At 37.5% G+C, this 23,935-nt stretch overlaps 1 protein-coding gene across 2 annotated transcripts in view; it reads left to right on the top strand.

Annotated features, from left to right (window-relative positions):
- Positions 1-23,935, top strand: part of Ints9 (integrator complex subunit 9) — an 87,816-nt gene that overhangs the window by 35,171 nt on the left and 28,710 nt on the right. For both annotated transcript variants that reach the window (XM_027926853.3, XM_027926855.3), the window contains 4 exons: positions 2,579-2,718; positions 4,948-5,034; positions 14,999-15,119; positions 15,758-15,892. In XM_027926853.3, the coding sequence (XP_027782654.1) occupies positions 2,579-2,718; positions 4,948-5,034; positions 14,999-15,119; positions 15,758-15,892 (483 nt within the window). The remainder of the gene's footprint in view (positions 1-2,578; positions 2,719-4,947; positions 5,035-14,998; positions 15,120-15,757; positions 15,893-23,935) is intronic.

The following is a 23,935-nucleotide window of genomic DNA, read 5'->3' as shown; positions in this document are numbered from 1 at the left end:
GTAGGACAGTTCCCCATCTGTTTAAAGGTTCCTGATTCCAGGTGCTACATTTATTTTCAGCGTACCACAGGTGGCCCTGACTACTGCAACCTTCAGTTTATGGACAATAATGAATTGGTGCTCCGAGGACTTTCTGACTTGCTCTATAAAATACTCAATTTTTAAATGAGATGAGTATCATTTCACAGCTGACCTTTGCCGAGCTAAAGCGATACTGATATAGTTAGGGTTCTAAAGCCATATGATGCTTTTCAAGCAAAATTATCTGGTGCAAATGACTAATAATTACTATTTTAAGATAGTGCCAGGCCATAGTAGGACTGAGTGAAAATAAGAGTAGAAGTAGGAGTGGGGCACTGATGACAGTTTAGTCTTTGTGGGCTTGTGGGTAAGTCCAGCAGACCCAAGCCCAGTCCTCATGAAGTTTATAATCTAGTGCAGCTACCTGAAACATTATCTCTGTATCCCCTCAACCTATGTTATGGTCTAGTGCAGTGTAGGGAATAACCAATGGATAATGACCGATTTTTCAGTTTGTAGAACCCCAAATCATTTCACACACAGTTCTAAGATTGGATTAAGTTATAAGGTTAAGGTTGGATTCCACTGAGTGAAAATATGTACATAAATATGTAAATAAATAAATATGTAAAAAAATATGTAAATAATAAAAATGTAAATAAATAGAATTCATAAATTTGGTTTGGATTGTAAATTCATTTCTTAGGGAAAATGGCTAATTAAGCCTGCATTCTTTTTTTTTTTTTTTTTTTTTTAGTTGGGCACAATAAATTTTTTATTTATTTTTATGTGGTGCTGGGGATCGAACTCAGTGCCTCACACATGCTAGGCAAATGCTCTACTGCTGAGATACAACCCCAGTGGCCCCCTAAAGCTCAAATTCTTTTTATACACACACACAAAATAAATATATATATATTTTATTCTAACTATCCTCACAAAATTTCTCATAATTCTAGACTCTGGGCTGATTTTTATATATTAAAGAAAAAATTGAGGTTCTTTTCACCCAGTTTCTGTATACATGAGGGAAGATAATAATACTTTTGAGCTTTATTATTGTTTCAACTGGCATTCCTGTCATTTGCCTTCTGTATCTGTCACTCTGATGCTGTCTTAATTTCCTTATTTGCTTAAAAATAATTCCAGAGAGATAGTGCAGAAGAAAACCAGTGAGGTATTATGTGATCCTTCACCATAGGATAAGGATGTTGTCTTGCAGGTGCAGCGCACAGTGTGGAGTTCAGGGTGATATTCCTGGGCTGTTATTGTCATTAGCATGTTATTCACATAAATGTCATTGTCCTAGCCTTGCGGCGCATATGACCTGTACTCACTTGCTATCCTCAGGAGCCCATGATGCCTCAGCAGCTTTATTAAATTAACTTATTTTATATGTAAAGTCATTCAGCCAGAAAATACCCATAGCCAAAATGGCACACTGCCCCTTGTCATTTGCTTGTGTCATAGATCTTTGTTCTTTCTCCTCCATGGGAGACATATTAGATCAACAACCTGTTCTCCTAACTGAAGCACATTTATAGTCATGGCTGTGCTTGTCCTTGGTGTGCTGTCTGGTTTCTAAGGCAACATGACGATGTCTTGAGCCACAGCACCTCACTTTCCCCACAGCCAGTGCTCCTCACAGAGAAGGGCCTGTTGGAGGCCTGTTGTGTATTGCTTACCACAGGTGGGAGGGGACAGACTCAGGACAAGTTGCTACTCTGATGTGCCATTGTACAGAATCCTGTCACAAGAGGACTACACATCAAGTGCTGTGGGAGTTCTGAGAAGCAAGTGAATTCTTTGATCCAGGCACATCAGGACAGCCAACTGAAAAAAGAGAACTGAGTCTCAACAAGTAGGACTTGAATTTATAGGAGAAAATTTCCTTCTTCTATAAGAATTTCTTTAGAATTTACCTAACTTGGAGAGCATTTTCCTTGCCTGCTGTTCCTTTTTGTTTCATGTAAACTTAATTATGGACTTAAAGAGCAGGTTTAGGGTAAAGATTAGAAGAGAATGTGAGAATTAGGATAGAATTCTTTAACTACTGTTTCTTCTTTTTTTTTTTCCCCCTGCTCCCCTGTGTACAGAATTAGTGGTCAAAATTGCCTCAAAAAACAAAAGCCAGTTGTCTCTGTATTTGACTTCTGAAGAGCAGGTTTCTGCTTGCTGTTTCCCATTACCTGTAGCCATGGTGCACTACTTGCCAATAAGCCCTTAGAGCTTATATTGTGCTCTCTCTGCTTCAGGTTACCTGATACCTCTTGCCACAGCTGTTGCAGTGTCTTGTCATCTGTCTCCAGAACTTTGTTCTGGTAAAATCATGGTACTGCTGGTGCACTGGCTGCATTCCCATTGTTAGTTGTCCTATAACACTGCTTAATGTCTATTAGGAAATAGCCTACAATGAGAGAACAGCAGTGTTGTGGGAAAGGCCTCATTATTCTAAAGTACAAAAACTACTCTTCTGCATTCTGACAGCATCATTTTTCAGTCACATCATGTTGATCTATGTGTCCTGCATAGATACCTATCATCCCTTTCTTTTCAGACTGAGCTAATAGACCTGTCTACAGTAGATGTGATTCTCATCTCAAACTATCACTGCATGATGGCACTGCCCTACATCACTGAGCATACCGGATTCACAGGCACAGTGTATGCCACAGAGCCCACCGTTCAGATCGGCAGGTGAGAGCGTTATTCTTATCCCCTTGGGTGTGGCTGCAGACCTCCTCTCAGTGGTGACTGTACAGTGGAGTGTGGTGCCAGAAGTGTTTATTATTTCCTTCTGAGCAATTCACCAAAAAACAGGACAGAGTGGGCAACTTTCTACAGGTCTGTTCATTGGAAGTGCCTAGAGAATGATGCTGTGGGTAGTCCCATTAGTCTTGTGTTTTTTGGTTTTGTGTGGGTTTGGCTTTTGTTGTTGTTTTTTTTTTTTTTTTTTCATTTCTGTTTTCCATAAACTCAAAGGAGTTTGTGAAGATAGCTCCTCTGCAGATGCTACTAATTGGGAGAGGTAGTGTTTAAGAAAATGCCACAAAGATGCAATGCAAAGAACTTCAGAGAAAGTAACTTAATATATTTAAATAAAGAAGGAAAAGAAATTTTATTACTTGGCTTTCAAAATATTCCCCTTTTATGGTTTATTGCAGACTATAAATAGAGACGGCCTAAAGAAGACAGGGGATACATAAGTAATTAGATGGTTAAAATGTTCTTGCTGGTATCAGAGAGAAACAGCACTCAAAGGAGTTAAGACTGTGTAGTCTTCCTTTGTCTCCAAGAGGACTCTGCTGTCCCTCTCTCTGCCCCCACCAGACCTCACCTGTAGGTATTTGCTGCAAGTAACCATAGTACCATTTAGTGAGGAAAAAAAGTGTCAAGAAAATTACCCCAGAAAAAAGTCTTCTTAATTATTGTTTTGAAATAAATTAATAAAATTGATAGAAAACTGTTGGGACCCAAGATACCAAATTCAGAGATGATATAGGTTCTTAGATTGGATTCTAGTGTCTTGCAGATGTTCAACAATATGAAATGATTGGAAATGAAACAGTCTTGTGTGTGAAACCACATTGCCTGCAGTATGCACAGAAAACCATAAGGGATCCAAGGAGGGGCCATTATATAGGAAAGTAAACCTCAGGGATGAAGCAGTTTCAGTGAGATGAAAAGCAAAAAAATGTTAAAAGTCTAGTCTGAAGAAGTTAAAATATGAGGCTGGCTATCCCAGAGTATTCTTATGAAAGCTCAGCCAGAATCACAATCCTAAATCCTAGATGTTGGGATGCTGGAACTAGTACTGCTCCTTCAAGATAGAAAGAGGAATGGGCACCATGATGCATGTCCACAATCCCAGCTACCTGGGAGGCTGAGGCAGGAGGATCACAAGTTGGAGGTCAACCTTAGCAATTGGTTCAAGACCCTGCCTCAGAATTTAAAAAGGGACTGAGGATGTAACTTATGGTAGAGTGCTCCTGAGTTTAATCCCCAAATACTGGGACGGGAAAGGGGAAGAAGAGGAGATGGTATTAGGATTAAGTAAATAAATGGAAATGAGATGAAGTTGTTCAGCTTTCAGGTGCTAATAAATTTATATGTTGATTTGGAGAAGATTTAAATCAATATGGATCTATGTTAGGTTATAAACAAGGACTCAAGAGGTTGATAGTGTGTTTATAGCTTTCTGGTCATCCTCTAGCCCTTAAGAATTCTAACAGTTCTCTGCCATGAATCCCCAGGGTGTGTGTACCCTTGATTCAGTTGAATGTGGCATTTCTTAGTTTCTCTCGACTATAATTCTGTAGTATTCCATCTCCTTATCTCAGAGCTCTATGCTTTTCCTTATCCTTTAGTTAAATTTTTGGGATTTAGTCCTTGGAATATTATCCCATTGGAATTTTGCTAATTCTTAAAACATATGCCAACTTCATTTATCAGCTTAAAATGTCTATTTGATATTGTCTTTTTTAAAAAGTAATCTTGTCCCCACCCTGCTGCTACTAAGATCAATACTTCACAGTCATATAAATTCTTCTCATTTAGTAATATAAAGGTAGGAATCTTAGAATTAGTTAAAATAAACTTATATGTGTGTGTGTGTGTATATATATATATATATATACACACACACACACACACACACACACATATATATATATATATCAATTTTTAGAGATAAAAAAAATCAGGCTTGCTTTAAAGGTGGACTAAATCATTTGAATTCAGAATTTTTGACATTTTTCAGTGAGAAAGCTGCATTTTTGTTAAACCATATAAAATGGTACCTAAGCTTATTTGAACAGAGAGGAAGTAATAAAGTAGGATAGAGAAGGTGGGCAAGTCCATTTCTCCTGGTTACAGTGTAGATCAAGGTGTTTATCTAATTTTTTCACCCATTTTGTTTAAACTCAGGCTTCTCATGGAAGAGCTGGTGAATTTCATTGAAAGAGTGCCAAAGGCTCAGTCTGCCTCCTTGTGGAAGAATAAGGACATACAGCGGTGAGGACTTCCCGTGGACTGTGGAGCCCTATGCTTTACCCAGTTGTTTCATTTGCTTAGTCATTGTGCTAAAGCATTGATCATGTTAGAATTTAAAGATTCTTCATATTATATGAAAGGATTACATTTGATTCAGCTTATAAGGCCCTGTGCTGGATATGGGATAGTTAAGGAACCTTGGACTCTTTCTTTGAGGTATTCAGGTTTAATGGAAAAATCAGATGTTTCAAAAGGTCAGTTAAAATCTTGCAGTACTACTGTTAGCACTCAAAAATGAGGAACTCTTGCTACCTAAGGAAGCTATGGGCATTCCTTAGGGAATGACATTAAGATGGATCTAGAGAAGGAAAAAAGGACTTTTTCACATTAAAAAAAAAAAAGTTTAGCAGGGCCCAGGCATGGTGTCATGGGACAGTGTCTTCAGAGGACACTGAGAGTTCAGTGTGGATTAAAACTGGTAGAGAGGTGGAAGATGAAAGTAGAAGGAAAGCTGGGGAGAGAGAATACAGGCTCTTATGTGAGACCTGAATTTTACATTGTTGAGAATGTGTGGTTTTTCCAGCAGAGGTTTTTAAGGAGAATGACATGGCCAATTTATGTTTGGGAAAGGAACTCTGGAAGTAGCATGGAGGGTGGGTGGGAATGCAGAGGTGGGAAAAGGAGACCAGCAATGGGACTGTTTCAGAAACCCAGGGAGATGACAAAGGCCTAAACTAAGGTAGTAGCTATGAATGAGAAGAGGAAGACTCAAGCTTTCAAGAAGCTTATGAAGTAGGATTGAGAAGAAGTGTAAAGCAGGCTACAGAGTAGTGATGAGGGAAGTAAGAAGAGAGCCGAGTTGTCTCAGATCTGCAGAAACACCAAGTAGAATGGAGATTGGGACGCCATTGGCAATCCCAGAGAGTATAATTGCCATAGAGCGCTAGAACCAGAAACCAGATTATAAAGGGTGAAGTAAATAAAAATACCATAGGTGACCAAGGAGGCAGCTGTCTATCTTACCATACTGGACTTTCTCTTACCCTAGCAACTGCTACCTTCACCTCCCTACCTGTACCACAGCAGACCCAACCTTCTGGTCTGAGCATAAGGAGCCTGAAGTTTAACTTAATCTTTGGACTAGACATGTTCCATACACTCCTACTTTTTTCTAGCTATCTTGACACTAATTTCAGTGATATTGGTAGCCACCTGCTTATCGGATTTAGAACGTTTTAGTTCTTGCCAATCTTATTTTATAAAAACATGTATATGTAGCTAGAAAAATATGCTTTGTTTTCTGTTGGGTCTTTTCAGAGTTTGAATATGAGTCTCCTCTGTGTGTTTCTTTGTACTCATTACTTATTTAAGCAGCACTTGTTGTGACTACTCTAAGTGTGATATTTGTGTAATCCTTTAGCAACCCTCTGAGGTGAGTAGTGGTGTTACTGCCATCTAGCAGAAGACACACATGGCACAAAGAGTTTCAGTAACTTGTCCAAGGTCACCCCATCTGTGTGTAGCAAGATCTGGGTTCTCATCTGTGGCCGCAGAGTCACACTTCTCACCTCTTTTCTGATCCATTCTTTGTGCCCGTGTGCTGGCTGTCACCTTGTGTGTGTTATCTCTAAATGCCATGGGTGGAGGAGTACATGTTTTCTGGGTCTTTTTTGTGTTCCCTCTTTAGGGTTGTTGTGTGAGTGGCCTTGCCTTGGCTGGATGGCTCATATTTGAATGGCTTTCTTGATCTGACAGCTCTCCCAGCAGGGTCCTTGGACCCTCTCCTCCTCCTCCTCCTCATTCTCAGCTCCCTTTTCTGCCACCACTCACTTTGTCACCTTCCTTCCCTCTTTTCTTTCCCTCTCCCACACACATAAGACCCCATTTCCATACACCTCCCTTCTTAGAAACCTCAGGACTTTGTTTTTTCCCCTCATAGGACACATATGCTTTGGCTTCCCCTGCTTCCTCCTCTTAAGTTTATGCTCTTTATAGTATTCAGCTGCAAATAGTTTTGGCACACCAGAAGTAATATTCCAAGGTCAGTATTTCCTGACTTTCCAAACCTTGGACTAACTCTCAGTCCCAAGTCCTTATTTGCCTCCTCTTCTGTGACCTTGGGCACAGTCCTTGGCAGTTTTCCTTTGCCTCTCATTCTTTGTAAACTGTAAGAAAATAACTGACTCACCAAAGAAATGTCATAATGTATTGGGGAGAATGTGAATGGAATTTAAAGGAGAACAGAGCTAGGGTAGGATCCTGAAAGATCTCATAAAGTGTTTAGGTAATCCTCCCTTTTAAAAGAAAGTGTTGATTAAATTAAAACCTTGAGATTTCCCATCTTGCCACACAATGGGCAAAAATTAGGAACCAAAAGCTAAATTGGTAGAATAGCAAGGAGAATAACATGTAGTATTGAGGGCTGGGGTTGTGGCTTAGCTGTAGAGTACTCTCCTAGCACGTGCAAGGCCCTGGGTTCTATCCTCAGCACCACATAAAAATAAATAAATAAGATGATATTGTGTCCAACTGAAAAATAAATATTAAAAAAAAATACAAAACATGTACTGATGAAAAAGACCGTCTTTCATTTTGACCCTGGTCAGGTATTATGTTTTGGCTTTTGAGCATAATTTGAGGCTTAGTTATTGATAGAGAAAGAAGAGTCTAATTGACAGAAAGAATATGCTTAGGTGTTAGACATACCAAGGAAGTTTTATTGTTTGTTTTTTGTTTCCCCTCTGGATAAACCTAGCATAAATATTAGAATTGGTACAAGAGTTTGAACAGCTATTTATTCTTTAATTGGCATCTGAAAAAAAAAAAAAAAAAAGGAGTTCTTTTGAATTTAACCTTGGGCCAGCATACTAAAAGGTACTTAATTGGGGCACCATTATATTGAAAGACTGACATCACTTTTAGGTTTTTTCCTCTGACAGGCCAGTTGATACCTAGTGTCCCAAAATACTGAAAAACATTCCTTGCAGTCTAGCTCATTGAAAAAATTTCCTAGGTGATATAGGCCTTGTCTTCTCTATTTTTTTTTTTTTATTCTTTTTCCCCCTAAATTCTTGCACTTTCCCTGCCCAGTTGCTCTAAAACAGAGGTCACAGATTCACATGCTGCAGGGCTAGAATATATGAGATGGCCTGGTGGGGACAGGACTGGTGACCACATCCTTTTACAGGGGCAGCTCAGCACAGCTTCAGCTTATTGTGGTTTGAGACAGTGGCCACTAAATGTTTTTTTTAATTATTTTTTTAAGAGAAGTTCAAAATCTGGATGCATTCCATGTGATTTTTAAAAATCTTTTAAAATTGTTGGCCCATACAGAAAATAAAATCCTACATGATTCAAGCAGATCCTTTGTAAACTGGTTTTGAGACTTAAGCCCCTTGGTTTTACATAGACTTAAAACTTACTTGGGCACTCTCAAAGTAGATCTTGGTCAAGTGCCTAAAATTAATGCATCTTAGTAGCTTGAGTTACAAATAAGACCATCAACTAAAGAAAACATAAATTAAAATACTTCAAGCTTATTGGTCAAAAGAATTTGACAAATTCCCTTGAATCATTCAAAGTGAGTTTGAATTAGCACTTGATTTATTATAAGTATGTATATTAAAAAAAAAACAAATATGATTACTCCTGCTTTTTGGCAGTTGTATGACTTCCTGCCTCAGTTGACACTACTTTCTTGAGATTTATTTCAAATAAGTTAACTGTCCTTCTTCCTAGTTTTGACACTCTTCCTGAAAAAAAGAGAGATTTTTAAAGAGAAGGAAAATCCCTTGCAATATAATTTTTTACTCTCTGACTTGCCGATACTCACTTTAAAATTTAGGTTTTTGATGGGAAATTTTAAAACAAAATATTCTACTTAAGAAAATTAATCTAGCCTCTAATATTTTTATATAAGGGTAGCATTTTTAATAAGACCAGAAATTCACAGTAATAATAAAAGTAAATCATTAAAAGATATTGTCATAATCCTCTTATAAGCATTAAGGAAATTCTCTCATAAGTATTGAATTTAAAGTGAAGGTTCATACCTTATAGAAGATTTTTAATTTTTTGAATATATGCATATTAAAATTGATGTTCCTCCTTGCTGAACGTGGTGATACATGCCTGTAATCCCAGCAGCTCCAGGGAGGCTGAGACAGGAGGATCATAAGTTCAAGGCCAGCCTCAGCAACTACAGCACTTCTGGATTAAATCCCCAATACCCAAAGGAAGAAAATATATATGTTCCTTTGCTCTGACACTCCTTGGCTGTTTGCAGAGGAATTTATCAGGTCAAATTATATAATGGGAAGAAAATTTTAGGGTATGGGTTTAGAAGTAAAAGAGGCTAGTATTTAATTTCACATCTGCTTCTTAGAACTACAGAAATTTATTTCTTGTAGACTCTATTGTTCAGAGATGGTGTTAGCAACTTCATAAGAGTTCTTGCTAGGACTAAATTGAATAGTATTAGTGACATCCTTAAAACAGTGTGAGGTATAGTAGGTGCTCAGTAAATGCCAGAGTCCTTCTTCCCATGACCACCTTTCAGGAACCAGAACACATCATCTGAGCCTAATTTATCTGCAGACTCCACCTTTCTGGTGAGAGCGGGGGAGGGGGGTCCACTGAACAGAAGGAAACAGTGTTTTAGCCCTTAGCTCCACTGTTGCATCTTCTTGGCACTGTCATCCAGACTCTCCGAACCCCAGTCTCCTTTCCTGTTAAGTGCAGTAATTGAATTAAATCATCTCTAATTCTCCTTATGTTACAGTTTTAAAATAGGTCCAAGAAAGAGGCTCCTTAAAACAAGTTCTTTTAGAATTGCAGCATTTGAGTCATCACATCTCGTTCAGCCTTGCAATCCCTAACACTCTTGTCGCATTTCATTCAGAGTTGACTAGCCTCTGAGAGACTGATGTGTGCTAGCCAGATTCCCTGGATATTGGTTGACAAGCAAAACCTCCTTTATGTTGAGACCTGAGTGGCTCAGAACTAAGAGTGGTTCATCTCCCTAGGACTGTGTTCTGGTGAGCAAGTCCACTTAAGAGATCAAATTATAGATAAGATTCTTTTCCATAACCAAAAAATTAAAGCAGAGATAGTTTGGGTACTCTAAGGAGTTGTTCCTATCATGCTTTGGTAGCCAAATCAATTGCCTTTGTACTTTCTAGAGATCATTTTGGTGTAATGCAAAAATGAGGGATTATAATCTAGTTTCACATTAATATTTAGAATTGCTTGATCTGAGGCTCTGCTATTGGTAATTCCATTTAGCACATCTGACATATCCTCATCCTCCTGAATTATGTTAACTGCTGTTTGCTCTAATGAGGAAAGAACTTTTCTGCTCCTCGTATTCTTTGTATTCTACTCTTATATTAATTTTGTTCATTCATTCACTTAACAAATACTTAGAACTCAATCCATGTTCTTCTTATCAATAAAACACTTTTAAGTGTTCCCTGCACTCCTGAGTCTTAAAACTCTTTAACCAAAAGACATGATGTCATACTGCTTGTTATGCTAGAGAATGTAGGAAAAGCAGCAAAACTTTGGCATGACGTCAGAGCACTGGGTAGTAGGTTTATTAGGCACTGAGTATGATAGGAACAACAACAAAAAAAGCAATGAAATCTTTTAGAAAGTACTTATGAAAAATTTAGACTGTGAGAACTTTGATAAATTAGAAAGCCAGGAAAAACAGAACTAGTTCCCTCTGGGTTTCCTTATTCTACTTATTCTAAATCTGCCAATAATCGTAATGGCTTTAAATGGCTCTATAAATGCCACTCTATAATTATGGCCTCAAATAAGCATAAGATGAGTTTTAAGGAAAGCTAAGTTAGGATGTTAGGAGATACAAGGAAGTGATGACAAAGTGACTCAGTATCTACAAAGAGTAAAGAGGGTGCTAGCAAACAGATTTTTTAGTGTAAATATTCCATTTTCAGAGAGCTAGGAATGTGGCTCAGTGCTTGAGCCCATGCATAGCACCCATGAGGCTCTGGGTTTGATCTCCAACACCACAAAAAAATAAAATTAAAAAAGAAACCAACCCAGAATACTTTAGACTCATTTTTTTGGTAACTCATAACTAGCAAGTGCCTGGCATAAGTTTGTTTTTTTAAAAAATGACCCAAAACTGGGGCTGGGGATGTGGCTCAAGCAGTAGCATGCTTGCCTGGCATGCGTGCGGCCCGGATTCGATCCTCAGCACCACATACAAAACAAAGATGTTGTATCCGCCGATAACTAAAAAATAAATATTAAAATTCTCTCTCTCTCTCTTTAAAAAAAAAAAAAAAAATGACCCAAAACTTAAGAACTCAAGGAGCTTGTTGACAAAGATTCAGTACTAAGGGGCAAGACTTGGGCTGGGTTTGGCAGGTTCAGTAGAACTGCAATGAGGCAAGAGACCATTTTGAGACAAGGGCACAGGATGAGCAAAATATGGCATGACTAAGAGGTGAAAGAGAAAATAATTAGATGTTAAATCTTAGTATTGCACAAGAAAATAATGAAATTTTGTTCTCTTTAAAAAGCCACTAATACATTGTTTGATCCCTAATTTAAGACTACTTTTTGCCTAGTTAAAAAAAAAAAAATTTACCTAAATTGTTTGTGAAAATAGTCACCAAATGTATGTGAAAAAGAAAACTATACATTTCTAAGTACAGAAAGGACAAATAACTAGTTTTAGATCTGAAAGATATAAATAATATATGATGTCAGAGTAAAATCCCAAGAGAATTTAGTCACAAGGGTTGAGGGAATTAATACACACTGGGGAGTGGGGGGTGCACTTACCCATACAGTCAATTCACATACATTTATACACACAGCCTTTGCATCTAGTTCCACATCTGTGGATTCAGCCAACTGCCTATTAAAAATATTTGCTCCTGCACTGACCTTTTTTTGGTCAGTGTTCCCTAAACACTATAGTATAACAATTATTTGCATAGCATTCATATTGTATTGAATATTACAGATAATCTAGAGGTGATTTAAAGTATATATGAAGATGCTGGGTATTCTGACAAACTTATAGTCCCAGCTACTCAGGAGGCTGAGGCAGGATTACTTGAGCCAGTAATTCAAGGCAAGCCTGGGTTATATAGCAACACCCTGTCTTAAAAAATAATAATAATAATATTTAAGTATATAGCAGGATAGGTATAGGTTATATGCAAGAACTATACCCCATCTCTGCCCTTATCCCCCAGTACTGGGGACTGAACCGAGGGGTTCTCTATCACCGAGCTGCATCCCATCCCTTTTTATTTTTATTTTAAGAGAATGTCTCACTAAGTTGCCCAGGCTGTCCTGAACTTGCAGTCCTCCTGCCATAGCCTCCTGAGTCACTAGGATTACAGCATGATAAAGAACTTGAGCATTCATAGATTTTGCTATCTATAGGGGGGTTCTGTAACCAATCCCTCAATGGATTCTGAGTTTGGCTATACTTATATTTATTAGTAAAATAAATTTACACACACACACACACACACACATTGTCCTACATGGGAAGCAGGAAGAGAGAATATGCTTGAAAAGGCCATCGGGAGAACAGAACCAGTAGAAAGGAAAGCTTCATGTTGTTTTGGGTAATGACAGTACTGGTTGTCAAGTGCTGTGTAAGGAAACTCAAAGAAGAGAAAACAGGTGTGAATTTAGCCTTGTGTATGACTTTTTAATCAATCTCTTAGATGACTCATTTGCAGGGCCCTAGCAAAAGCTGCATCACACACTCACCTGAAAGGAGAGATGTAGTTGGACTGCAAATGTTATTAATATCACCCTCCCTGATCCCTAGCAGATCCCACTTTAGTCTTCAAGATCTGGCATAGAGTCAAGAAATCCTGCTCCTACTCAGTCCAAAGCAAGATATTTTTTTCTAGGAAGTGCAGCCCTAGGAGGTCTCATCCTGAGAATTTAAAGGGATTAAAACAGGGTAATAGGGCTGGGGATGTGGCTGAAGCGATAGCGCGCTCGCCTGGCATGCATGTGGCCCGGGTTCGATCCTCAGCACCACATACAAACAAAGATGTTGTGTCCGCCGAGAACTGAAAAATAAAAATAAATATTAAAATTCTCTCTCTCTCTCTCTCTCTCTCTGAAAAAAAAAAAAAAAAAAAAAAAAAACAGGGTAGTAGGTTGGGTTCTTCCTCTAGAGCAGTGTGTGGCCATACAAGTTCAGAACGGTTGCTGTTCATTGAGGTGAATCCTTCTGGGTTGAACTTCACTACAATAGTGTTGGACAGTGCATATGCCCCTGGAGCTGCAGTGCCTGTAATTGTTGGGACACGTGACAGCAAACATTCATCAGCATCTCCTATGCACTAGACCCTTTCTATTCATTGTAAATAAGGGGTTTTTTTGCAGAAAACTGAAGGGAAGATGACATTCTCCCCCTTTTTATAAACCAGGACCCAGAGGTGAAGAGGTAACTCTGGACTTTAATCAAGACTTGCCTGGGTATAAGTCCTTGTTTTTCCATCATTCTACTGCCTCTGAGAGAAATCTCTCCTTCCTAAAAGCAGCAAGTACAGGGCTGCAAAGGAGATGAGAAGAAGTAGCAGCACTGCGCTAGTAGCCTTATCCACTTCCCTGCACTGTGACATGCGGGCCAGGCCCTTCCCCAAAGAGCGCATGAGTGTGCATCTGGCCTAGATGGTGTCACAAACCTGAGAAAAATGAATGAACAGTCTCTGTTTTAAGTAGGAGGAAGTGTTGTCTACCTAAAAGGTAGATAACAAGAGATGGTGTGGGTTACAGGTGAGAGAGCCTGGCACTAGAAGGGCTCAGTATATAAAATACAGGTAGAAGCAGGACCAAATGAAGCAGGGCCTCATGTAAGCCATGCCAGGAGCCTCTTATTTTATCCTGAATGTGACAGTGAGCATCGATGATTGTAGATGAGGGTGCGCTTATGGGGTCCTCACACCTACTCGGTGTGTTTCAGGAGAGAGGAGAGACTAGTGCATACATCCCTTCACCAGAAGTACTTTGACTATTTCCAGTGAATCTCAGGGAGGTCACTCTTCCAGATCATTTCTCATACTAGAGCAAATGATAAAATGTTTTTCTAACAGCACATTTTTGTGAGTGTAAAGGGGTGTTCTGAGGCTGGTCTTAAAGGTCACAAATCATGCCTTATTTTCTTTTGTGCTAAGCCCCATCTATGTTAAATTCAGTTCTTCTCTCAGGACCATTAGTGAAGTTGATTTCATTTATTTTTTGTGAATAGGGAATACAATGTGAGATGTCAATACAAATGCTCAGGCAAAGAGCATAGATGAGTGATAGAGCACTTGCTTGGCAGGTGCAAGGCCCTGGGTTGAGTACTTTAATACAAAATAGAAACAAAAAAAGAGCTCAAATAGAAATGCTCTATATTAAGATGTATGTGGTAAACCTTATAGCAACTATTAATAACTCAAATAGTGAAAATTATTAAAGAAATTAAAAGGCTACATGAGAAAACACTCATAATAAAAGATGAATAGAGGAACAAAAGAGATGTGAGACATACAGAAAAAAATAAGTTAGCAGACATGATCCAGCTGTATCACTAATAAAGTTAAATGTAAATGAACTGAACAATCCAATCAGATTGTAGAAATTAATTGACTGGACTTAAAAAAAAGAAAAGAATCTATATTAGATAACAAAATTGAGATTGGAAAATATAAATGAAATCAAAAATTGTTCATTTTTAAATCAACAATAATGATAAATTTTTAGTTGACCCCCACACACACACACAAAAATAGAGAACTTACATTACCACAGTCAAAAATGAAAGGAGACAGTAGTACCAGCCTTACAAAAATAGAAATGATTATACTGGAATCCTAAAGTCACATGCCAATAAATTGGGCAATTTAAATAGAGTGGACAAATCCCTAGAAAGGAAAGCTCTATCACAAGAAGAAATGTTTGCCTTGTATATGACATTGTGATGCAATTACAGGCTCCTGCCTTCTCCTCTCAAGGATGCCGTGGAAGTGTCAACCTGGAGAAGATGCTACACAATGCAAGAGGTGAACTCTGCCCTTAGCAAAATCCAACTGGTGGGATATTCTCAGAAAATTGTGAGTGTTGATATTATTCTAAAGTGACTCATGAGTGCTTTCAATTCATATTGTACTTTGAAGGATCATGTAGTTCCCTTTTTAAAGTCATTCTGTCACCAAGAATCTTGTACAAAAAAAAAAAAGAGTACCTATTGTTTTCCTTCAGCCCTGCCATGTTTTTGCTAGTGTTCATTCCTAACCTTCACATTCCCTGTCACCAGCTAGTGAGGTAGTGAGTCAGGAGAAAGGAGAATGGCATCTCTCTTATCCCATCATGGGAGAACAACAGACACTACAAGTAAGACAGGGAACAGAGAAGGAGTTTGGCAAGGATGACTTGAGTTCTGACTAAATATAAGGGCTCCCATTTCTCCATTAGAATAACCCAGAGCCTAACACCTAACCCAAAAGGAAAATGCATCCTGAGTTCCTGGCAACTACAGTTGGGCTAAAACTCTCAGGTGATAAGTAAAGACAACAGGATTGCTTTTTGTGTCTACCACAGTCTCCATTGTCCTTCTGTTTTAAACTTTCTTGTTTACTTTAAAATAATATCTATTTCTAAACTAAAAGTAGTATTTGTTTCTTTTTCTTACAAACTTATGTGCTCTGAAAGCATTGTTGAAACTTGTGATTCTTTCTGTGGTTCCTTTTAGGAGCTTTTCGGTGCTGTCCAGGTAACTCCTCTGAGCTCTGGCTATGCCCTTGGAAGCTCTAACTGGATTATCCAGTCCCATTATGAGAAAGTTTCTTATGTCTCTGGATCCTCCTTGCTCACCACACACCCTCAGGTAATGATAAATTCTTTTTTAACAACTTAGCTTTGTGGTTATTTAACCCAGATTCAGAATGTATCCAGTGTACTATCAACCATTTTAAAATCTTTCTAATCTTGGTTCCTTCAGAGTATTCTAGGAAAGTTAGATTATTAGAATCCCAACATTTAGTATTACATTTTCCTCAGAAAGAGTTCTGCAGCCTTTTAGGGTCACCTCTGAGATTCTGAGATGCCTCAGTCCTTCCAAAGACTGTAGCCTGATACAGAATACAAGTTGTTTATTTACTCAGCACATATTAACTACTGAATACTTAACAAGGGCCAAGTGTCAAGCATTTATATAAGTGTTAGGGATTAAGTTGTGACACCAGGCAGTCTCTGCTCATGGATCTTATTATGTTAATTTGATACACGGGGAGAAGATGAACAGAACATGAAAATGAATGAATAAATATGAGCAGTCATTTCGGATTGATACAAAAACAGCAAAGCAGGGTTTTTTCTAAAGCATCTGGGTCAAATTTAGATTAAACGGTCAGGGAAAGCTTCTGGAACCGTCCATCTGCACTGAGACCAAAAGGAGGCATGTGAAACTTGAGGGCAAAGCACTACAAAGAGATGGCAAATGAAAGGCACTTAGAGCAGAACAAGCTGGGCATGTTTAAAAAGCAGAGAAGGCCATGGAAATGCAATGTACTACCTGCAGTGAACAGTGAGGCCCAGAAGAGCAGCAGACTCCAGCTCTCCTAGAACTTTGTGGTCCATAGTGAGAAATTCCCATTTTATTTTAGTATGTAGGAGGAAGCCATTGGAAAGTTTAAATTGGTCATTCATTCTGGTCCTATTCGGCAAGGAGCTAAGTACATAAATATTGTTATGAATATAACATTTAATCCTTTTTAGGTATTTATAAAAGTTTCTTGTTCATTTCATAAATCCTTGTTCTCCCATGTCTGTAAGGTATGTTGGGGAGATGAGATAGTTGACTGATGGCTACATAAACAACTTGTGAAAGTCCATATTCCATCGTGTTTTGTTTTTTTTTAAAAGAGAGAGAGAAAGAGGATTTTTTTTTTTTTTTTTTAATATTTATTTTTTAGTTATCGGCGGACACAACATCTCCGTTTTGTATGTGGTGCTGAGGATTGAACCCGGGCCGCACGCATGCCAGGCTAGCGCGCTACCTCTTGAGCCACATCCCCAGCCCTCCATCGTGTTTTTTTAATTGGCAAATTTATGAACATAACCTCAAGATTTTATTATCTTCATAATAAAGCAAAAGATGAATCTTAGAAATAGATCATTTGGCCATTTTTCCTCTTCTTTCTGGTCAAAACATTTGCATCTCTCTTTAATTGATAAGTAAAAGTTATGTCTGATCTACAGCATGACATTTTGATACACACACACACAGATTGTAGAATGGTTAAACCAAGCTAATTAACATGTTCCATTTTAATATGAGGGAAAGAATGCTGTGTTCTGGTCTGGAACAATGGTGCTTTTCAGCTGCCATTCTGCATTGTTTTTCTCAAACTTTCTTTTATAACTTAAGTTTTATCACAAGGTCTAGAGGAGACAAGTTGCTATTTTTTCCTGTAGCTAGCAGAATTCTGGGCTCTTCCCGCTTTTTGAAATCAAAAGCCCATCAATGTTATCATAATCTGCTTCATTGAATCAAGATTTTTTATTGGCAGCTTCTATCATTCTTGATATATTCTTCCATAAAAGACAGAAAGATGACTTGGCTGCCAACTCTTCTGGTTTGTCCTGCTTAGGTCAAAGCCTTTACAGTACTATTGATGTAATTTCCAGTAAATTATTTCTTCAAGGTCTATAAATTTAAAGGGAAAATAAGGTCTTGAAAGTAGTGAGCAACATACCTAAGTAATTAATTTTAATTTCTAGCTGGTAACCTGTGTTATATATTTTTTAAAAAATTAATTTTCTTTATCCATATTGTTGGATTCTGCATTGAGTTAATAGGGATAAGAAGTGTTTTGGTTTGTAAAAACTTGATAATCTACTACTATAGAGGCCAGCAAACTGTATCCCACCACCTCCTGTTTTTTTATGTAATGTTTTATTGTATTATAGCCACTCACACTTGCTTGTGATTTATGACTCAGTATGCCCTATAATGGCAGAGTTCTACTCTACAGAAAGGGTCTGCTAATCCTGGTCTACTTGAATGGAATCCTTACAAGCAAGGAAGAATAGCACAAGCTGCTTATTTAATAAGCATAGACTTATGAGGCTTTGGATTAAGACTGAAGCTATAAGAAAGGAGACGAGGCAACATGGATAGGTCCTTAATTCAAGAAGCAAGCATTGAATGCCCACTACCTTCAGTGGAAAAAGATAGAAGTTAAAGGTTTTGTGCCTGGATGACCTTGAGAATGGCAGTAATTCAGTTAACAAGGAAGAACTGGCAGGATGGTTATTTCTTTCAGAATGGGGTTGTGGATAGGGTAGATATGAATATGATAGACCATTAGTTGGAAATATGAGACTGGAACTGGATGTGAAGTCAAGTCTAGAAAGAAATTGGAGAGTCATTATACTTTTTAAAGTATATAAATAAAAGGCTGAGGGCCAAAAACTGAGCTTTTGGGAACATTTACCGGTAGACTATGGAAGGAAGAAAAATCGTCCTACATAAGCATGGGTGAGAGGGAGAGGAGAATTGAGGCCAAAGGGAGAAGGAAGAAAAGAACTGGCCTTCACTGAGCTCAAGGTCTCAGCATAATTGTTTTAATTGATCAGTTATTCAATAACCATACTAAATTCTCATGTTCTAATATTTGTCAGTGATGATAATGTTATCTGCAGAGAAGTAACTATTTTGTCAATTCTTTTCCAAGCCTATAGCTTTTCTTTTTTCTGTCTGGCTCAGCCCTCTAGTACCATGTTGAACAAAGTGATGATAGTGGGCATCCTGGTCTTGCACCAGATTCTAAGGGAATGCTTTGTTATCTCTTCATGAAATATGATCCTTACTACACAGTTTTAGGAGGGTTTTTTGTTTTTTGTTTTTTTTTAGATGCAATACCTTATCAAATGGTTTTTCTTAAGTCTGAGATAATCTTATGATCTCTGTTCTTTAGACTTTTTTTTTTTTTTTTTTAATGAGGTCTTTCTATGTTAACCCAGGCTAGTCTCAAGCAGTTCTCCTTCTTCAGCCTTCCAAGTAGCTGGGACTACAGGTGTGTGCAACCACATTCAACTATAATATATTTTCATTTTGCCCTTCGTTTTCTTCCTTCCTTATAGCTTTCAGTTTACTGTGTTGCTCTTTTTTTAAAACTTATCTCATTGTTTCTTCTTGGCTTTTCCAGTAAATGTTTTTAAAGCCATGAGATTCTCTTAGTATTATTTAACTCTGTTAAAGTTTTGATATGCAGGGACTGAGGCTGTAGCTCAGAGGTAGAGCGCTCGCCTAGCACGTGCGAGGGCCTGGGTTAGATCCTCAGCATCACATAAAAATAAATAAAGAAAAAAAAATTTAAAAAAAAGTTTTGATATGCAATGCAGTGTCATTCATCTTTAAGTAGATCGTGACAGTTTATAATATTCATGATTTGAATAACCAAAGGTTATTTTATAGCATTTTTGTTGTGGTCTAGTAAGATTTAGGGTTAAAGATGAATTTTTTTGGTAATTCTATTTTTTTTATTAACACATAATTAATTGTATATATTAAGGGGATTCAGTGCAATATTTCCATACATGCAAATAGCATGCACTGATTGTTTCTGACCACCCTTCTTTCACCACTGTCTCCCCTAACCTTTCCCAGTCTCTAATTATCATTGTTCTACTTTAAAGCCAACCTTTTTTTAGTTTCCAATATGAGAGAGAATGTGTAATGCCTGTCTTTCTGTGTCTGGCTTATTTCACTCGACATAATGTGCTCTAGTTCCATCCATTTTGCTGCAAATGACAGAATTTTATTTTTCTTTATGGCTAAGCATAATCTATTTTATGTATGTTATACCATGCTTTCTTTGTTCATTCATCTGTTGGTGGGCATCTAGGATGGGTCCATAACCTAGCTATTATGAAGAGTGCTGCAATAAACTTGGGAATGCAGATATCTCTTTTGTATGCTGACTCCATTTCTTTTGGATGAGATACCATCTCATTTTTTGTGTCATTTTCAGGATTCTAATTTTTTTGCATTATGATAAATGTATAGTTTTGTACTGAATTTGAATAAGCTTCCTTTGAAACACAAATTATTTTTGTGAACATTCTACATAGATTAGAAAAGAATATGTATGCATTGTAGGGTAAAATGATTCCATATGTATTAATTTGCGCTTTCTGTGTTATTTAGGTCTCTTGTTCTGAAAAGGATATGTTATTTGTTGACTTACCATATTTCTCCTTGCAGTTTCATCAACTATTGCTTTTCATATACTTAAGCTATATACTTGGGAAGCTATATGCTCATGATCATTACATTTTATGGGTCATTTATTCCTTTTATCAGGATGTTTTGATGCTTCTCTTTTTTCTCTATCACACTACATTAAAGGCCAATGGACTTTTCACCTTCCTTATGTGCCTACTATTTTTTTCCATCCCTTTTTTTCTTTTCATCCCTTTATTTTCATTCTTTCTGTATCCCTGTTTAGTGGATCCCTTTTAGAAAAAAACTAGTAAGAGACATTTTTTTTTTAATTTAGAGACTTGATTGAACCTGTGTATGTTTTATAATTATTATTGTATTCAGCTTATTTTGGTCTTATTATATTATTTTTATTGTTATTTGGTTTTTCTTTTGAGATGGGCTTACCGTGTTGCCCATACTGGCCTTGAACCTACTGATCTCAAGCTATGCTCCTGCCTCAGCTTACCAAGTAGCTGGCACTACAGGCTGGTGTGCATCATGCACCTGGCTCAGGGTTTTTAGTTAATTCTTTTTTTCAGTCCTTTTTTGCCTAGCTTTAGAAGGATAAGTTTTCTTTTGTAAGTGTGGTACATATTTTATTTTTATTCTTCCAAGTTGTTTCTTCATTTATTTTCCCTATATCTTATTGATTTTTGTATCTTTCCCCCAAAGCCACAGCTTCCTCATGTGTCTCCCATCTTTGTTCTCTGTCCCTTGTCTTATCCCCTGCCCACCAGGTTGATACTATCTAGTATTTTAATTCTGGGTTATTTTTCTTCTTTCAGGAATGCTTGGGAAATGTTTACCAAGAAGCTATTAATATAGTCAACCTGTGAGGCTTTGAATTATTAAGAACATTTTTCCTTTTTCATCACACTTAAATGATGACTATATAATTGAAGTAAAATTGGGTGGCTATATAACTGAAAACAAAAGACCTTGCAAATGCAAAATATATATATATATATTCATTTTCTACTTGTGTTCCTTGTCAGTCAAGAACTTTGAAACCATTCAGACTTGCATTCCTTAATGTAGGACAGGCTTTTAGAATTTTCACTTTTAGAATTCTTAAGTCAGTTTCTAAATTATTTCTTTTTTCCTTCGGTGTGTTGCAACGGGCTGTGAATTACCACCGATGGTATGGAGAGGGAAAGAAAATACAAAAATCTCACCCAAGCTCTGCTTACCATGATAGGGGCTACTGCCTGCCAGTGTCCCACTCCAGGAACCTCCGTTTCCCTGGGAATTTATCCCAGTGCTGCTCTTATTTCTCAGATCCATCACTTGCTGTTCCTTCTGTCCCCCTGGATTACCTCCTGGGAGAGAGCCAGCAGCTTGTGTTCATTCACAGTTTTGTCAGAAACCATAATGGAGCTTTTGTATTTATTATAGTAATTTTGGAAAAATATAAAAATCTTAGAGTAAAAATTATATAAGAGGTAACTTTTTGCAACCTGCTTTTTCTGTTCTGCCTACGCAGTGAAATTTTTCTTAGGTCATCAAGTATCTACCACATGATGTTTGATGTCTGCATAATATTCCATCATGTGAGTAGACCATAAAGTATTTAATTATTCTCACTGTGAGACATTTAAATCACGTGTTTTCTGAAAAACATCTACTGTAAGCTTTTGTGCAGTCTCCCCAGAAAGAGTGTACAGGACACCATTTTAAAACTATAACACTAATAGCACAAAACAAGCAGTGCCTGTTGGAAAGATCCCATAGATGCATTGGCAGTTTTGATTATTAGAGCCAAAGCCTTCCTGGCTTTGGAAATCAGATTAATAAATTTGCTTGTGGCTTATGAACCTGTATTTGAATATTAAATGTTATGTTATGACGGTTTGAGAAAGCAATTCAATACTCTATTATTTCATAGCTTCTTGGCTGTTCTGCCTGACCACAGAGATAGGACTTGAGTTTTAGATGTGAAAATCCATAGCATATTTCAGCAAAAGCTACATATACCTGGGCATAGAGATATTTGGTTAGTTAGCAAATAAATGGGTACTCTTCCCTTAAATGTAAAGAAACTCTTACAGTTGGATTCCTTGAATCAGGTCTTTAGAACTAAGGCAATCACTGGGCAGATTGGTTTTGTTCTATTTCATTTTCTGTGTTTTTCCTTATTCCTGGATTTCCCTGGATGTTTGGTTGTTTGTGCAATACTTTGATTTGGAAGCTCCAAAAAGTCTGGGAGGCAGGAGCAGCAGGGAAGCCAAGCTATAAACAGCCCATGTCAATTGAAAAGTTGAGCTCAGTAAGCAGGTCCTTGAAGTGAGGAGGAAGAGTCTAGACAGCTTGCTACAGTTTGCCCACATCATTTCACACTTGCTGTCTTGTTTTTCTGGCTATGCTCTGCCTCTGTGCATAGTTTCCTTCTCTCAAAAAAATGTGTATACTACTTACATACATTTGTATATTTACTGTTATTAATTTCCTCATTTAGTCAGGGCTGTTTCCTAAACCCCTCCTTTGATTCCTCAGAAAACTTCTGGTACATCTAGGAAACAATCCCAGGCTTTATTACATATCTGCTGTTAAAAATCATTATATTTTACTTCCCCTTCCTTCCTTCTGTGAAAATAGCAGAACTGTATGTATTTGTTGGAGAAGTACAAATAGATCAGTTCTGCCCAAGCAGAAGAAAAGCTGCATTAGTATATATCTGGGCAAAGGGGAAATAGAAGCTATTCACATGGTCATCTTCACCATAGGATTTTTTTCTGATTACGTATTAAATAAATATTTTTTAATGTTACGAAGTAGCTTATAACACATGTTATTTATGGGCTCAATCCCCAGTACCAAAATAAAGTAATAAAGCCCAGGTTATCTGTGCTTATATAAAATGCTAAAGGAAAATACCCCAAAAGGCATATATACTCAATAACAGTCCGGATGATGGGACTTTCCTGGACTATTTGGAATGTTATTTCCTTATTGGAAAATGTATTAGGTGGCACAGACAGAGGAAGAATAAGACTTCTTCATAAACTGTGTTGTAGGTTTTTTTCTTCTATTCCTGTGAAGATTTTCAGTAGAAGTAAGGAAAAAATGTGTTACAAGATGAAAACGTTTATGAACTCGCCAACATCTCAATCTGTGTTTTTGGTTTTTGTTTCCAGTTGGAATCCTGATTTATTTAGAAAAGATAGTATTTTTTAAATGGTCTGAAAATAATCAAATTCAGATTGTACAGGGTGAAAATAAATCACAACATCATAAGGATCACATTGTCATGTGCCATAGGACTTCACAGTTTATGAGAAGATCAAGTGTGTTAGCTAAGGGAGGTGGGTCAAAACATAGTCATATTACATAGGAAACCAAGCTTGGAGACTGGTGGAAGTCACAGGGCTAGTCATGAAATTGGGAGTAGACTTAGGTTTCTCTCTAATCCAGCATTCTCCCTGGCTTCTCTGCCAGTAAAACTTAAGGTAAAGTACCTCGCCTTCTCAAGTCCCTACTCCATATTTCCATAGTGTAGGCTTACTTCCTGTACTTCACAGAGTTCTTTTTGAAAATCAAATTATGTAATTCATTGGTTTCCAAAGTGTGATTACCAAGTCAGCAGCAGGAGCATCTCCTGGGAACTTGTTAGAAATGTAGATTCCCAGGCTCCAACTGAATCAGAAAGTCTAGGGGTGGGCC

Source organism: Marmota flaviventris, chromosome 3 (genome assembly GCF_047511675.1).
Source record: "Marmota flaviventris isolate mMarFla1 chromosome 3, mMarFla1.hap1, whole genome shotgun sequence".
In the NCBI taxonomy this organism is placed as follows: Eukaryota; Metazoa; Chordata; class Mammalia; order Rodentia; family Sciuridae; genus Marmota; species Marmota flaviventris.
This window is presented reverse-complemented; position numbering and strand designations above follow the sequence as displayed.